The 18,247-nt window shown below is 45.3% G+C and overlaps 1 protein-coding gene across 3 annotated transcripts in view; it reads right to left on the reverse strand.

The window, feature by feature from the left end:
- Nucleotides 1-7,435: 7,435 nt before the first annotated feature.
- P4HA3 (prolyl 4-hydroxylase subunit alpha 3) overlaps nt 7,436-18,247 on the reverse strand; it is a 35,807-nt gene continuing 24,995 nt past the window's right edge. Inside the window, exons 9-13 of one of the 3 annotated variants that reach the window (XM_020286610.2) lie at nt 16,949-17,108; nt 14,384-14,446; nt 10,318-10,386; nt 8,855-8,944; nt 7,436-8,074 (exon numbers count right to left, since the gene is read on the reverse strand). In XM_020286610.2, the coding sequence (XP_020142199.2) occupies nt 7,814-8,074; nt 8,855-8,944; nt 10,318-10,386; nt 14,384-14,446; nt 16,949-17,108 (643 nt within the window). In that variant the 3' untranslated portion in view covers nt 7,436-7,813. Of the gene's footprint in view, nt 8,075-8,854; nt 8,952-10,317; nt 10,387-14,383; nt 14,447-16,948; nt 17,109-18,247 lie in introns of all 3 variants that reach the window. The other 2 variants (XM_020286608.2, XM_076002310.1) reach the window with 2 other exon arrangements.

Below are 18,247 nucleotides of genomic sequence, written 5' to 3' on the forward strand. Positions count from 1 at the left end.
GGGGAAGCCAAGGCCAAAGTCATTACAGCTAAGGTCTGTTGTGTTCCCCTCCTTGCACCACTTGCTGGGGGTGATCTCAAGCAGAATCAGTTGAACCTGGTTTGCTCATGGGGCCCGAGAGCTGCCTGGTACTGTGAACCTTCCTCTGGCTTGGGAATGTCCTCAAATTTTTTTTTTTTTTTTTTTTTTTTTTTGAGACAGAGTCTCGCTTTCTTGCCTAGGCTAGAGTGAGTGCCGTGGCGTCAGCCTAGCTCACAGCAACCTCAAACTCCTGGGCTCAAGCGATCCTCCTGCCTCAGCCTCCCGAGTAGCTGGGACTACAGGCACGAGCCACCATGCCCGGCTGATTTTTATATATATATTAGTTGGCCAATTAATTTCTTTCTATTTTTATGGTAGAGACGGGGTCTCGCTCAGGCTGGTTTTGAACTCCTGACCTTGAGCAATCCGCCCGCCTCGGCCTCCCAGAGTGCTAGGATTACAGGCGTGAGCCACCGCGCCCGGCCTGTCCTCAAATTTTTTTAATCAGCTTTATTTTTTATGATAAAAGATACATAACACAGTATTCCTCATTTAACCATGTGTAAGTGCACAGTTCAGTGGCATTGATTACATTCACAATGCTGTGGACAGTCACCCACTGTCTATACCCAGAATGTTTTCATTGTCCCCAATAGGAGCTCCGTAACCATTAAACAGTAACTTCCCCTCCCCTCCCCCAGCTCCTGGGAACCTCCATTCTGCCTTCTGTCTATGAACTTGCCTGTTCTGGGCGCCTCACATAAGGGGAATCATGTCTGGCTTATGTCACTGAGCATAATGCTTTCAAGGTCCATCCGTGATGTGGCGTATATCAAAATTTCCTTCCTCTCTGTGGCTGAACAGTATTCACTGTGTGTATATATCACAGTTCATTCATCTGTCCATCTGTTGGTGGACACCTGGGTTGCTTCCACCCTTTGGCTATTGTGACTAATGCTACTATGAACATGTGTATATAGATGTCTGTTCAAGTGATTGTGTCCCATTCTTTTGGATATATACCAAGGAGTGGTATTACTGGGTCATGTGATAGTTGTATGTTTAATTTTCTGAGGTACTACCAAACTGTTTTCCACAGGGACTGCACTATTTTACATTCCCACAAGCAATGCATGAGGGTTCCAACTTCTCCACATGCTCGCCAACACTTGTTATTTCCTGTTTTTTTAATTACAGCCATCCTAGTAAGGATGAAATAGTTCCTCATTTGCATTCCAAGATGCTAGTGTGGAGGGAGAGTGAGTTGGGGTGACCCTGGGCAGAACACCCACAGTGGGCTTTAGGGTCAAGCATGTGGGCTGATGCTGGCTGGCCCAGGCAGTGAGGGATTGCTCTTCCTGTCCCCACCCCACAATCAAGAGACAGAAGGACTAGGGGAGCTGGAAAGGGAGGGAGGATCTCTAGCTCCAGGCCCTGGAGGACTCACAAGCCTTAGCAGCTCACATAAAGTTGACTGAACAGAGGCAACAGGATAACCTTGTTCCTCCAAGGTGAGCAGCTAACAATTCTCATTCCCTTTCTTATTGCAAGAAAGTAAAAAATAGAGATTCTAGAACTCTCAAACCTAGAGAGCACTGTGGGAGTTTCTAGGCTGGGTGGCACCCCCTAAGGGACCATGTATAATTTTTAAAAGAAGATTTTTTTTTGAGATGCATCTTGCTCTGTTGCCCCAGCCAGAGTGCAGTGGCATCACCATACCTCACTGCAGATAGCTCACTGCAGCCTCAAACTCCTGGGCTCAAGGGATCCTCCTGCCTCAGCCTGCCAAGTAGTTGGGACTACAGGCACGTACCACCAAGACTGGCTGAATTTTCTATTTTTTGTAGAGATGGGATTGTGCTTTTGCTCAGGCTTGTCTTGAACTCCTGACCTGAAGCAATCCTCCCTCTTCAGTCTCCCAGAGTGCCAGGATTACAAGTGTGAGCCACTGTACTCAGCCAAAAAGAAGATTTAGTATAATTTTTGATTTGGTAAATGGAAAAATATCTGTTTTCCAAAAACAGATTACAGATCATAGACAAAGTCTTCCCTCCTAGGGTGATGTATCTGAATTTTAAGGACTAAAGACATTTTTAGGTTTATCAAAAGAAAAAATATAGATATTTTTCAAGAGTTGGAGAAATGTTAATCTAAGGACTTATACACCTGTGAGTTGGGGTGATAAGCTCCCACACCTCCAGCTCACATTTGCATTTGTGTGTGTGCACACACCCACACACACACACACCCCTCCTTTTATTTAAAGGTCCAAATCAAATGTCACATGAGCACTATCACATGAAAGATATAATCATGTCTCTCATGACTTTTGTAACATTTTGTATGTTGCTCTTTTCATTATTATTTCACCAGTATTGTCGTTGTGGGTTTTCTTCTCTGGAAGCTCTTCAAGGGCAGAGACTCAATCAGTCATCCCGATGTCTCCAGACTCAGTAAAGGGCCTGGCACAGAGGTGACATCAGTGACCAGCATCAGTAATGCTTAGTTGAATGAAGGAATGGCAGACCACACACACACACACACACACACACACACACACACACACACACACACACATCTGTGCCCATTAAAACACCATCAAGGGTTGGTGCCACATTTGCACCTGTTCTAAGAAGCACATATGGAACTCTGGAAGAGCATGGTCTCCAAGCCAGGAGACCTTGCTTCGAGTCTCAGTCTGACACTGACATACTGTGTAAGTATGGGCAAGTTGCTGCTGCACCTTTCTGGGCCAGGGGAAATAACTACTGCCCTCCAGTCCCATAAGGTGATGAACAAGGAGCATCCTGGCCACTATTTTACAGTCACGCTCCATCTGAAATGTGGTGAGCTTTAAAGAAGGTAGAGGTGTCTCCATCTGAGCCATGCCCTTCAACCCTCAGCTAAAAAGACTATCACCAGCCAGGTATCCTGATGCCTCAAATCCACCTCAGCACCTCATTTCTTTGAGATAATCTTTGGTTTCACCAGGCTACCCGTTTCTGATGCAAACATGCCCCTGGCAGGGACAGGGGAACCCCCTGTCACTCAAACCTTAGAGGGCACAGGCAGATCAAGTGCTTGATGGGAGGGGCCTGTGACAGGAAAGTGACCATAAAAGAGGACTCAGACAGGGAGGGAGAAGGGAAAGAGGCAGGCTCTCATTCCCAAAGGGGAGGAAACTAGAAGGGGTCTCAGGTGAGAGAGAGGGAAGAGTACAGAGAGCAAGAGGTTAGAAGCAGCTGGGCAGGGAGCCCTCCCTGGCTCCCAATCCTGGCTCTGCTCCTGGCCGTGTGAGCCCAGGGAAGTCTTCTTTGAGCCCCACTTTCCTCATTTGCCAAAAGGGATGGTGAGTGTTGTGAATGAGATATGGGAGATTAAGTAGCTGGCAGAGAGGAGGCACAAATGTTGGTTTCTTCCCCATAGCCCTTAGCTGACCTCACAGTTCCACCCAGGACACAGCAACCTGCAGCCCAGTGCCCCTCTCTGTCCCTCAACCCTTACACACAGTCTCCTTTGGCTTCTCCTGGCTTGCGCAGCCAACGCCCCCAAACAGGGGACTCTTTTATTGGTTCCATGAAAAGACAGTTTATGCTGCTCTTGGCATTGCTGGGCAAGAGTCCCCCAGAATCAACATCCTCTTGCTTCCTCCTCCCAGACTGCTCTCCCTGCTCCCCTGCATATGAAAGGGGGACCAGCCGGAGTGGCCGCAGCCCTCTGCCCTCCACAGGCACACGTTCCTCTCACCCTCTCCATTTGCTCCTGGGGCCAGTGTGGAGGCCCTCAGCCCACTCTGGCCAGAAGGTTCTCCCCTTGCTCCCAGCTCCCACCTCCACAGCTTGAGCACCACGTGGCTTTCCACTTGACTACGTCTGATTCTCCATTCTTACATTCAGGCTCGTGCTAAGTTTTCTTAAGGGCAGCGAGCAGGCTGCCTCCTTCCCTGGGATTCTCAGGGAACATCTAGCATGGGGCTGGTCTCACAATAGGTGTTCACTGTGCATTTGTGGAATTAAAATGATCCATTTGTACGTTCCATAAATATCTACCTCTGTCAGGGCTCTTAACCATTAGGCATCAGTGGTACAATGGAGACTTCCCCCCAGAATTGTTGGCTTCAAAAGATACTATTGCCAACATGAGCAAAATAACATGTAATGCAGACAACAGAGGGTTAGTTAAGATCTTGGTGACGGATAGACCAGGATTTGAATCCTGCCTCTGCAACTTTATAGCTGTGTGACTTCAAGCATGTTATACTTTCCCTGCCTCAGTTTCCCTCATCTATAAAATGGGCATAATAGTACTTATCTCATTGTGAGGATTAAAGGAGACAAACACACCGAGGTTCTTAGCACAGTGCCTGGCCTATAGTAAATGGTCAATATATGATTACTAATGATAAAAGTCATTAATGTAAAGAATATTACCTAGAGGGAGGCTTGCAAGTGATATATAGCACAAAGCCAGAAACCTAGGTCAAACAAGGCTCACATAACAGTGTAAGAAATAAACAAAATTATAAACAAGCAGTGCCCCCAGCCACAGTCAGTCCTATTTAGAATTAGCTAGCTACCTGCTAAGCGCTGTTCGGAGCCTGAAGCCACACCACTTTCTAGCAGGAGTAGCCAGGCTTCAGAGGGCATGGAGACTAGCACAAATAGAAAAGCATTAGGCCTTTCCGCTCCTGCTGTGGTGTGGTGGAGAGATGGGGCTTTGAAAGCCGTCCAGTGGCAAGAGCTGTGGTGAGGGAGACAGAGACCGGGTGCTTTCAGCCCCAGCTCTAGTGTGTTCCGACCTCGCTTTCCCCGGTACCCACTCTGCTTCCCCCCCCCGACCCCCCCCAGGTGAGGTTCAAGAGGAGTGGCAACGTATTTTGAAAACTATCGTGCTGATCAAAAGCAAGGTGTCACTGTTCATAGCTCTAGGGACAGGCATTCCCTCTGTGCACATCCAGCCCTGTCCCTCCTTCCAGCCTACGGGGACCCTCTCATCTTCAATTTTCCTTCACATCCTTCCTTCCCACGAAACTTCCCTGGGGGGGTCTCTTGGTGCTCCCTGTTCATGTCTCCATTCGTGGCTACATTGTTTTGTGATGATCCGTGGGTCTGTCTCCATTTCTAGGGGCAGAGTTAGCATCTAATTCTTCCATCCCTAGGGCCAGCAAGGGCCTGACACTGAGTAGGCACCTTGTCAGTGTGACTTGAATAAATGAATGAAGCTTTCTCAACCACCCCAAATAATAAGGATCTTCTTCCTCCTAACTACAACTTCAGTGGTAATTCATTTCTTCTTGCATGCAACATTTCACACTGTGCTTAAACGACACTTAACTCTGGATGTACTTTGTCTCATCTCCCTCCCTACGGCCCAGCTCCCAGGGACTACATCCTGAACCTGCCTGTACCCCCACAGCACCAGGAGCCCAGGGTCTGCCCCTGGGGAATGCTCATTAAGCAGCTTAATTTGTAACCAGACTTTCCTGAGTCTCAGTCACCTGCTCAAGATATTTGATAATTGCCACACCCCAGACATTGTTAATAGCACAAGGTTTGGAGCCAGACTATGGGACCTCAGTCGTTACCTAACTCTCTAAATCTGCCTCCTTGTCTGTCAAGTGGAGATAGTAACTGCATGGACCTTATAGGGTTGGGATGAGCATTAAATAATTAATGCACGAAGCCCTGAGAACGGCTTAGATCCGTGCTGCAATTCTGATATGTCTGGGTTCTGTGAAGAAGGGGAGCGTTCTTGCCTGCAGACAGTAGCTTTCTGTCTCAGGCCCATTTCTCTGGAGCTGCAGTAGACAGGCTGGCGCACTCAGCAGAAATACTGGGAATGTGATGAGGGGCATGTGGAGGCTCCGAGGAGGCTGGTGTTAGAACACCAGAGCCTTCCCTTGGGACCACGGAGCTCTAAGGCCAGTGCGGGGAGAGGGCAGCATCCAACCCCCCAGACCTTTCACTGTGCGGCTTCCTCGTGAGCAAAACAAGCGCATACCCCTGTGAAATGAGCCTGAGCCCAGCAGCTTGAAATGTTCTCTCAGCACAAGTGCCCGAATATCACAGTCACCCACCGACACAGCCTTCACCCCGATAGTCTTTCTGCTGGAAAACGCCGCTCACCAGACTCCACTTGTAAAAACTACCTGTCAGCCACAGTGCACACAAAGCTTGCCTTTGCAAAAGTGCTGAATGCCTACTTATTTTGAACCGGACTTTCTTCTAGGTCTACTGAGAGGAATAAGGAGCACAGAATCCAGTGGGGGCGGCCTGGCAAATAAACAAATATTGAAATTCACTGACCTGGGGACTATAGAGGCATTTACAACAGCAGTCCTCAACCTTTTTGGCAGCAGGGACTGGTTTCATGGAAGACAATTTTCCCTCTGAAGGAGGTGGGGAAGCCAGAAGGCGGAGCTCAGACGGTGATGCCAGCGAAGACGAGAGCAGCTGTAACTACAGATGAAGCTTCGCTCACTTGCCTGCCGCTCACCTCCTGCTGTGTGGCCTGGCTCCTAAGATTCATGGAAGATGATTTTTCCACAGATGGGGCAGGGGGTTGGAGGGGTGGCACACAGAGCTCAGGCAGTGATGGTGGCCTAACAGGTCGGGACAGGTTCTGGGCTGTGGCCCGGGGGTTGTGGGCTGCAGATTGATGAAGTATAGCGGGCCCTGCACTTGCCCTGCAAGGAAGGCAACTGACCAAAATCAAACAAATGAATAAAGTGATTTCAATTCAGGTAAGTGTTATAAAGAGAATAAAATCGGTTAACATGGAAGAAAGTGGCTGGATGGTAGGGTGGTCAGAGAAGGCCCCTCAGAAGTGACACTGAGCCAGGAGGGAGAGGACTAGAAGAGCTCAGCCTGGGAAGACTGACGGGGCAGCAGTGCCGGGGCCTGAGGCTGGGAGCGTGGTGGTGGTGATGGCCGTGCAAGTTCTGAGACTGGAAAGAGTGTCAATGTCTGGAGTGTGGCCAGGGGAGAATGGCAGGGAGGGACCAACTGAGATTATGGCATAAATAAAATGTTATACAGTGTCCCTTGGCATCCCTGAGGGACTGGTTCCAGGATTCCCCACGGACACAAAAATCCACAGATGTTCAAGTCCCTTATATAAAATGGTGTGGTGTTTACATATAACACACACATTCTCTGTATATTTTAAATCCTCTCTAGGTTACTTAGAATACCTAATACAATGTCAATGCTATGTAAATAGTTGTTACAACAAGGAAAAAAAGCCTGTACATGTTCAGTGTGGATACAACTATCTTTTCTTTTTTCCAAATATTTTCCACCAGAGGTTGGTTGAATCCACAAATGTGGAACCCACAGATAAGGAGGGCTGACTGTACTCTTGTCTTTTTTTTCACTCAACATTATAATGTAAGAATATTCTCAGTTGGGAAAAATGATTTATAGACATTTTTAATGACTATATTAAAAAAACATATAAAAGAAAAGAAAGTTGCTTTCTACTTTAAAAATATCATCGTATGATGTACCGCTCACATGGGGTATACTCTGGGATGGAGACACTCCCTGCTCGGGCTTTGGCAGAATGCATGGGGAGGGGGCTTCTACCTGTGTGCATCAGGCTGGCCCCTCTTGCAGGTGTCCTCACTGCTACTTCTCGGTCCCTGTGATCAATGTTCAAAGTGGCAGAAGCCTCACTGGACAAAACCCCAGAGACTGTCAACATGTTCTGTTCCCGACTATCTGAACTCCAGAAACTTCACTCTCAAGCCTCCACCGCCCCTGCCTGCATACTGTCCGTAACACTCCGACTCTCATGGCTGAAGCAGAAACAAACACAAACTCTCAGGTGTCCCTTGAGGAAGACTACTTCCTGGCCTCTGGATTGAAAGGAACAGGCAATGCTGACAAGGCCTTTTTCCTTTCTCCTCTCCTTCTGCAGCTTCTGGCTCCTGGCTTCTCCAGGAAGCCACAGGACTCCACCCGCTTCTCTCCACCAACGTCTCAGTCTTCAGGGCTGGAGCTGCAGGGTCTGCGGAATTCCTGTCCATACTCGTGTATCCACTTGTTGGCCACTGGGAGAGAACGGAGGGGAAGCAGACAGCAGGCTCAGCAGAGCAGAGTAGCAACACCAGTGCTCAGCTGGTGGCGTGCGAGTTAGCCTTACACCCTGCACCCTCAGCACCTCGCCTGCCTGCCCGAGTCCTGCCCCACTAGGGACTACACAGATAAACAGCAAAGAGGACACTGTCCTCTGGAAAAAGTCCAATCGGTCCTGTCCCCTGTAAACTAATTTTCAGACGTATTGGAACTAAGATCACTCACCCTTCACTGTAAAAGCCCACAAAGCCATTGCAGAGTAATGAGAGAAAAGGGGGCAGCATCTGCCAGCGTCACCTTAGCAGCAGACCCCCTTTTCCATCCTTTCTGTCTTCAGAGCTAAGTGTTGTTGGACACATACACGACATAAACCTGTCCCTCTGCTGCTTACTTATTGCTTCCTTGTGTGACCACCTCCTCATGGGAAGGCACCAAGTGATACAGGCAGGGGTGTGATGGTTCTGTCCTTGGGGTAGAGGGCTGGGACCGAGCACCATATTCCTCCTCGCTGTGCTCTGGAACCAAGGCCTATCTGGTTGGGTCAGGTCAGAAACCTTTACTGACACCTGCTCTGTGACAGGACCCCTGCCCTTTATGGGCTCTCAATCTGCTGGGGGCGCCTGATTCATAGTCTGATCACGTCAACATGATGTGGCACTGCAGTGATGCTTCAGAATGGGAGGGCTGTGCTACTCTGCACCCCTCACCTCACCCCCTTCTCACCCCCCTCTCATGCCCAGAAAGGCAGGACTTACCCCACTTATCTCCCACCAGGACAGGACAGCCAGCATGAAGGGTGTCATCGTCCCCTTCACCGCTCCTGTGCAGGTTCCACCAAAACAGTGCTGCATTCTGAAAAGAAGAGGGCCCAGTTTCAGGGAAGGACAGCCCCGAATCTCAGTCCTCCGAAAGCACACAGTAAGGACAGATGCATGCATGTCATTCAACAAGAGACCTCTCCATGCAAAGCAAAGCATGCATAAAATGGCACAAATTGCATGAGTTGCCATTTACTCATGCATAGGTCCCACTGAGGGTCACTCTGCTCAGGCCCTGGAGATGCAGACACACATCATGTCCAGTTCTGCTCTCGGGGAGCTCATGAGAGATGGACGTAAAACAGACCAGGACAAGTCAGCGTGGTGAGTGTGAGGAGAAAGGAGAGGCTGGGAGTCACTGAAGAGAGATGCCCAACAAAACCACAAGAACTTCATTAACTCAGAAGCTCATCTTCCTTTAGGCACTTATTACTAACACCCTAGGGAGTAGGTGTTATCAGGATCCCAATTTCCTAGCAAAGAAGTGGAGACTTAGGGCTTTAAATAATGCAACTAAAAGAAGCAAAGACAGGACTCAAGCCCAGGTGTTTCACCAAACTCTACATGTTCTTCTCATCACCCCCGCCCCTGTTCACTTTTTTTTTGCCTTATACACTTCCTATAGATTGACTTTAACCTTGGCCCTTAGAAGAAGACAGAGCCCCAGGTAATGAAGCGCCTGCCAGGATGAACTGACAGCCTCCATGTCCCCAAGCCTAGAAAAGATGTCAAACCCCTGAGCATCCAGAGATACTAACCATTTATTTATCAATGCGTAGGACATGCCAGGCACCATGCTACACGTTTATAGGCATGATCTTGTTTACTTATCTTCATTTCATTACTGAGTTAGGCAAAGGCTGTTAGAGAGTTGGGCTCATCTTAAATTTGTTGGAAATGCTGATTTACTAAACTAACCTCCTGCCACCTGGCTCTCCTCGGTGCCTACCCTTTCCACATCTCTTACTGCAGCACCTGGTACCCCTGCTGACCTCCCTGTGTGCCCCTGGAGCAAAGGGCTATGATTTTTCCTCTGTCCCCTCAGGGCTTCTATCTCGTAATGATGACTGAGTTAATGACTGAGGGAACTAATTGCTGTAGTTCCTTCAAAGGTAAATAAATCCAAAGTGAATAAAAAACAGAGTTCTTATCTTTGAAGAGTCAAGACAGACATGTCATCATCTACTTGTAATACAAGTTCAAAGTAAGAAACAGAGGAACAAGTGGCATGCACATGTGTGGCAGTAAAGAAGATGTGGGATCATCTTTGATGGCAGGAATCAAGGAAGATCTCTTTTCATTTCCCACCAGGAATCGGCTTGCAAGCACAGACAGCATAAGGTTTGGTGTTAGTGCTTCGCCCTTCCAACCCCCATCTTCTGGGACCAGCCCCCACTCACCTTAACCACAGGCACACTAAAGTTGGCATAGATGAAGGCCGTGGCTCCTCCAGCTTCCACCGAGCTCAGCTGCAATGCCAGAGGAAGAAGCCAGAGTTAAAATAGCCACTGACTTCCCTACTCTGCCATGGGTTTGTGAACCCAACAGCTGAAGTCATTTCTGCATAGATTCCCTCCTGTGGGCCCCTATTTCAACTCTGCGAGAAATGCTTGAAAGACAATCATCCGACTTTGGAAGAAGGGCTCCTGCTCAGTGGCATTGGTGTTTGCCTGCAGGGCACGAGGGGACCATGTTTTGGATTCCTCCTTTCTTTTCCCTTCTACCTGATGTCCTTTTGAGGGCTAAAGTAAGTAGATGCAAACTGTTTTGATTGAGACCCTCAGGAAGAAATACATTTTAAATCATGACCCAAGACATACACATACATACATGCACACACACACACACACACACACACACACACACCCCTGAAGTAAAAGTTTCATAAAACATTCTTACTACGTGAGATATCCTCTGGTATTCTTAATTTTATTTTGTTCTATTTTCATGCAGTTTTCATAAATGCTGATCAGATCCACTAAATTAACCTCAGAACCTACTAATGGATCATGACTTGTGACTTGAGAACCAGTTTAGACTACACGCTTCATTCTGAAAGGTGGGCATCGTAGGGATACTTACTGCATGTTTGATGTAGTCTCTGATTACTCAGATCCTTCCCAGGCAACCCAAGCTAAGGAGTTTCACCACTGGTGAAACTAGGATTATGGGTATCTTTTCTTGGTGTAAGGATTCTTTTCTGATTGCCAAGGATATGTATAATGAACTTTTTTAAAACATAGGAAAATACTAAAAATAACAATACTTATCATCTTACCATCCAGGAAAAAACAGTTATAGTTTACATAGTAATAGTGGACATTTACTGAGCACTGACTATATGCTAGGTATTACATGAAGTCCTCACAAATATATTATGTCCCTTATTCCTCACAACAATTCTATGAGTTAGGACTGTTATTGTTTTTATTTTTCACATTTTACAGATGAAGAAACCAAGTCTCAGAGAGATCAAGTATTTTACAAAAGGTCACATGACTCTTCCATGACAGAACCAGGATTTGAGCTGAGCCAGTGCTATCTGACTACAAAGTCCCTGCTCAAAACCATTATGCTGTGCTTTTGAATATTTAGGTTATATTCAAATGTTTACTATTATAAACAACACTGCATTGAACATCTTAATGAATATAATTATTTTTGCATTTTGGATTGTTTTCATAGGAAAGAGTCCTAGCACTAATATTATTGGGTCAAAAGGGTGTGCAGAAGTTTAATACTTCTGATGCATCCTGCTAAATTATTTTCTCAGTAGTCGCACAACACCAGAGTGCCTGTCTTATCTCACCCTGCCTAGCACTTTCTACCAGAAAGTTCATGCCCTTTAATCTTACAGCAATCAGATCCCACCATATTGACTTGCGTTATAGAGCAAGAGCTATAGAAGATAGGACATTGGTACTTGTTAGAGGAAACTAAACTGACTTGCTGATTCAGAACCTGGATATGGCAGGGGTGACTTTCAGCATTCCTTGGCTCCCCCTTTAGCCCACTGGGGAGGCTGATGGGAACAGCAGTTAGCTTCTTGATTCAAGTAACCAAAAATTGGACGATTCTGTTTTAACCCCTGTTGTCAGTCAACATGAGTGTAAGCAAGATACAACAGGGGCGAACTGGACTTCCCTACATTTCTTTATCTGTGGTTTTATAAAATAGTGGAAAGGAATGGCATGTCCCAACAAATGAAAAAGAAAATCTGATTCTGTGTGCAATGAAGCTTATGAGCAGGGCATGGGCTATGAGAACAGTAGGGAGGGGAGAGAACTCTTCCCTCTGTACACCTCTCACTATTTTGTACTGAACTGGCCTTATGTCTAATCTGAGCAGAAAATCACTACTAACTAGATTTCAACTCAATCCTCTGTGCTTTTTTTTTTTTTTTTTGATACAGGGTCACACTCTGCTGCCTGGGCTGGAATGCAGTGGTGTCATCATAGCTCACTATAGCCTCCAACTCCTGAGCTCAAGTGGTCTTCCTGCCTCAGCCTCCTGAGTAACAGGGACTACAGGTGGGTACTTCCATGCCTGGATAACTTTTCTATTTTTTGTACAGACAAGGTGGGAGTGGGGGATCTCTCTGTGTTGCTGAGGCTGGTCTTGAACTCCTGGCCTCAAGCGATCCTCCCACCTCAGCCTCTCAAAGTGCAAGGATTACAGACTTGAGCCACCATGCCAGGTCCTCTGTACTTCTTAAAGATTATTTTCCCTGTACAATATTACTCTAATGTTTCCCACAAACCTCAAGGCTTGTCTTTAGAAATGTTTACCATGGTCTTTACCCAACCTGAGGATGAAGGCACTGGTCATAACCTGACACTTTCTAGGTCCCATGACACTGACTCCCCTCTCCGGGGCCTGTCCTGTACTTGCTTTGTGGGATACAATGATAGTGTATGGAGTTTTCTAGAGTGATATCCCCTTTAAATTACCTAATCAGATTGTCACAACAACCTATGAGGAAGCACAGGGAAAAATGAGCTCAAATAATAGATGTAATTTGTGCTGAGGCCACGTGCTAAGTGGTAGAATCAGGATCAGACAGACTAACTCCAAACCCAAAGTCCATTCCATTCCATTGTGTCTCAGATGCTTAAAACCCAAATGCACATGCACACATGTGCACACGAACACTTGCACTTGCCATTTGAAATTGTTGGGTTCCTACATCCATGCTACCTACATTGCAGTAACTGGACCCCTATAACCAGGGAACCAGCCGTACGAGATACAGGGGGAATAAAAAGCAGATACACTGTGCCTCGAGATGCCTTGTTTTTTGGCAATAGTTCATTTCACTGCCTGTGACCTCCCATGCCAGCCTGAATGATCAGCCTGAGGTTGTGACCAGCTGCAGATCCAAGAGGTGCCTGAGAGCTGACTTCGGCTTTCCCGCTGTGCCTGATCAGAATGACCACAAAGAGGCCAGACACCGTGGTAAGTGGCAGCCTTCCTGTTCTACAGGAAGCATACACGGAGAAACACACGGGAATTGCTGGCATTAAAGACTATGCAGAATGTCAGCCTCAGATTGCCCTCTCTTGGCAGTACCGTGGAGACCAGAGACAGCCCTAAGAAGAGAGGGAACGTTAAGGTGGGAGTGTCTGCTACTCTCCTAAGCCTGAAACCAGGACTTCATCTTTGGTTGTCATATAGAGCCCTGATATTTAACATTGTTGCCCCTTCAATTAACAGTAATACATCTTTTTAAATAAGTGATTGCTTTTAATAACCTTGTCTAAGTGGCAGATGATTGGAATTATGACTTATCCACAGAGAAGGAAGAAACCCACAGGATCTGAAAGGGCAGGGGATGAATGAGATAATAGAGAATGGGACTGAATCTTGTAGAATCAGACCAGGAATTAGGAGACGGGGCCAATTGGTTGTTTTATTTTTTAAGGGGGCGTAATGGAGATTTTACCGAAGATTTCATGGGGAGATAAGGAAGAACATTTTCTCTACATATCAGAGGCAACACTTACTGAATTTTTCTGTAGGCCTCTCTGTCCCTCCCTCTGTAATCTTAACACCTCTCTTTCTCTTTCTCCTCACAGCTCCACACCCTCATCTAGGTCCCTGCTTTTCAACACTTACCAGTCTGTGGACTGCTAAGAGGGAGACTCCCATATCCTCTTTCTGTGTCGTTCAAGGCCCCGGATCTCTTGGCCTTCAATGGAACCCCACTTCCCTTCCTAAACCACTGCCAGTGCCAACATCATATTTAGACTATACTGTAAGCTCTCTGAGGGTAGGAACTCTGTCTTGCACTTCTTTATATCTCCTACAGTGGCTAACAACAGTGCTGCCTGAAAGTCACAAAATTCCTGGAGACTTTTGTGCTGAGTACTAGATAAAATCAATATGTGAAATTGCTTTGAAAACCATAAAATAAAATAGAGATATAAATAGCCAGTCATTAAATAAGAAGCTCAGAGTGAGACTCACATAGATCATAAATGTTGCAACTCGGTTCCCAGACTTCATCCTGTACAGGGGGCTGCTTGGTGACTGAGACAAAAATAGAACATATCATTATTTTATACAGATGGCATCACAGTGACAGCCAGGATTCCACCATTAATGCAGGGGGAAGTAAAATGAGGGCATCAAGGATAGGATATAGCCCTGAGCTACACCTACGCAAGCACGTGCCCATCTTTGCTGGAAGGTACTCAATACACCTTTTTTAAGACTAATTTATTACATACTCATATAAACAAATTGTATACCAAACAGAACTACTTGTCAGTAGTGAAAATACCTTATGAGGATTTAATTACACCTTTGGGTTCTCTGTGAAATAAAGAAATTAAGATATAAAATATTATAGAGAATCATTCTGTAGAAATACCAAATCATAAGCCTGGAGTTCCCAATTATTTTCTAAAATGACATACTCTTTTTGTTTTATCATGGAATAGTTTGAGATATAATTTATATACCATAAAATTTACCCATTGTAAGTGTACTATTCAATGGGTTTTAGTAAATTTTAACAGTTTTCCAACTATTCCCATAATCCAGTTTTAGAACATTCTTCCATCTGCTGAAAAAGTTCCCTCATGCCAGTTTGTAGTCAGTCCCTCCTCTCACCCCAACCCCAGGCAATCCACTTATCTGCTATCTCTATACTTTTGCATTTTCTTGAAATTTCATATAAATAGAATCATAAAATATGTAGTCTTTTGTATCTGGCTTCTTGCACTTGCATACTGTTTTTAAGGCTCATCTATGTTGTTGGATGTAGCAGTAGCTCATTCCTTTTTATTGTCGAATAGAATTTCATTGTGCAGATATACCAAAGTGTGTTTATCTATTTACCTGTTGAATGGATATTTGGGCTGTTTCCAATTCTTGGCTACTACAAATAAAGCTATTATAAACATTCATGTCCACCTGTTTGTATGTACATGTTTTTCTCTTGGATAAAATACCTAACAGTGAAATCGCTGGATCATATGTAGGTGAACCTTTAGCTTTTTAAGAAATTTCCAAACTGTTTTCCAAAGTGGCTGTACCATTTTACGTTCCCACCAGCGGTGCCTGAGAGCTCCACCTCCTCCACATCCTCACCAACACCTGTTATAATCTCTTTTTTATTTTAGCCCTTCTAAGATCAATGCAGTGCTAGCTTATTGTGATTTTAATTTGCATTTCCCTAATGATGTTTAGCATATTTTCATGTGCTTATTAGCCATTTATTTATCTTCTTTAGTAAAGTGCCTATTCAAATAATCTTCTGCCCATTTAAAAAAATTGAGTTGTTTGTCTTATTATTGAGTTATAAAGGTTCTATATATATTTTGGACACAAGTCCTTTATCAGATATATGATTTGCAAATATTTTCTCCTAGTTGGGGGCTTATTTTTTCATTTTTAATGGTATTTTCTGAAAATCCAAGGATTTTAATTTTGGTAAGGTCCAATTTATCACTTTTTTCTTCTTTTAAGGATCATACTTTGGTGTCCTCTCTAAGAAATCTTCGCTAACCTATGGTCACAAAGATTTTCTCTTATGTTTTCTTCTAGAAGTTTTATAGTTTTGCATTTTACATTTAGGTCTATGATCCATTTTGTGTTAATTTTTATATATGGCATGAAGTAAGGGTCTAAATTTATTAATATTATTATTATTTTATAGATAGATATTGAATTGTTCCAAGATCATTTGTTGAAAAGACTGTATTTTCTTCACTGAATTTCCTTGGTACTTTTGTCAAAAATCAATTGACCATAAATGTGTGGGTTTATTTCTGGACTCTCTGTTCTGTTACATTGACCTACGTGTCTATCCTTATGCCAGCACCACACTGCCTAGATTACTGTAGCTCTAAGCTCTATACTAAATTTTGGGATCAGGTAGTGTGTGTCCTCCAATTTTGTTCTTCTTCAAAATTGTTGTGACTGCTCTAGGTCCTTTGTATTCCATATACATTTTAGGATCAGCTTGTTAATTTCTACAAAAATAAACCTCCTGGAATTTTGATAAAGTTAGGGTTGAATCTATAGATCAATGTTGGGGAGATATATTAATCCTCAAAAATTATTTGCTACTGTCAGCAAAGGTGGGAAGCTGAGATCATGAAGATAGGAGAGTGACTGGAGGAAGGACGATCCTCACTTGGAAGTCCCCGAGGGAAGCAGGGGAGACGATACTATGACAAGCCACATTCTTCTTCAATTAACAAATTTTGGAGGGGGTCTGGGGGTAGATAAGAAAATGAATCAGGAGTCCACTTGCCCAAGGCCACTTGGGAGTGGCTCTGGGTCATGGTCCTCAAATTTGGCTCCAAATAAATCTCTTTAAAATTAAAAAAAAAAAAGAAAAGAAAAAAAGAAAATGAACCAGCACATTCAGCTTGAAACAAAGGCTTTCAGATATTCCTGGAAAAAAACATCTGTTCTAAGATTTCATTTAGACTTTCCTAAGAGCCCTACAAGAGCTCTGCCTCAGAGAAATAATGCCCTGGCTCCCCAGCCCAGGAGATGGGTCACTGACCCCAATGTTACCGTAGCATGGTCGAAGTGAGGCTCGTAGTGCCCTCCAATTCCATAGTTCACCACCTGGAGGTACTCTGCATAGGGAGGCTGGACATCGAGGCCTGTGAGGGCTGCAATGCGGTGGTCAAGGGTCACCAGCATCGGGTCAACGGTGTCCTTCAGCCAGGCACTAAAACACACCAGGTTGATGCATCAGTAATCTGATGCCAGAAATGACTAAATGATATCTTTGAGTGAATGAATTAAACAAGAGAATTAATATCAACTTCCAGAAGGAAGGGAGGGAGGGAGGGAAGAGAGACATTAAAGCCTAATTACCTTCTCATCCCTCATGTCACTTTGTCCTCTATCCCAACAGCCACACATTCATTCATTCAATAAGCATTCTCTGAGGCCCACTGAAAGCCAGGCCCTGGACTAGCTGCTGAGGAAACAGAGTGAAGGTTCCCAGCATCCAGGCACCAAGATACAAAGGGGAATAAGACAAAACTCTGCCTTCAAAACCGCTACGTCTGCCGGGCGCGGTGGCTCACGCCTGTAATCCTAGAACTATGGGAGGCCGAGGCGGGCGGATTGCTCGAGGTCAGAAGTTTGAAACCAGCCTGAGCAAGAGCGAGACCCCCGTCACTACTATAAATAGAAAGAAATTAATTGGCCAACTAATATACAGAAAAAAGTAGGCGGGCATGGTGGCACATGCCTGTAGTCCCAGCTACTCTGGAGGCTGAGGCAGGAGGATCGCTTGAGCCCAGGAGTCTGAGGTTGCTGTGAGCTAGGCTGACGCCATGGCACTCACTCTAGCCTGGGCAACAAAGTAAGACTCTGTCTCAAAAAAAAAAAAAAAAAACCCGCTACGTTGCAGAGACATCTCAACAGGGGCAGCTGGGTGCAGTGGAAACAGTTTGGGGCTTAGAGGAACATGACCAGTGCCCAATCCTCTGTGTGATCCTGAGTCAGGTACTTAACCTTGAACCTCTCTAGGGGTCAGTGTGTTATCTATAAAATTGAAATGATAGTATATCTCCTTTACATACTTGTGAGGGTTGTGAGAGACAATACTTATGAAGATGCTTTGTGAGTTATATGTTAGTGTTAAACACAGGAAAATTGCTGCTCTTTTGCTCCACTGCCAGACAAACCAGAATAGGTCAAAGGCCATAGAACACAGTTCAGTCTCTTTTCCTGAATGTCTTGTTGAGGTTCTGACAAAGTAGAAATTTTTGAATCAGAATTTAGGTTCCTGGGAAATGAAGGAAGTGCTCCTCAAACGAGGCCAGCGAGGGTCCTGGGGAGACCATGAGGCAAGGC

The sequence above is a fragment of the Microcebus murinus genome, chromosome 4 (assembly GCF_040939455.1).
Source record: "Microcebus murinus isolate Inina chromosome 4, M.murinus_Inina_mat1.0, whole genome shotgun sequence".
Lineage (NCBI taxonomy): Eukaryota > Metazoa > Chordata > Mammalia > Primates > Cheirogaleidae > Microcebus > Microcebus murinus.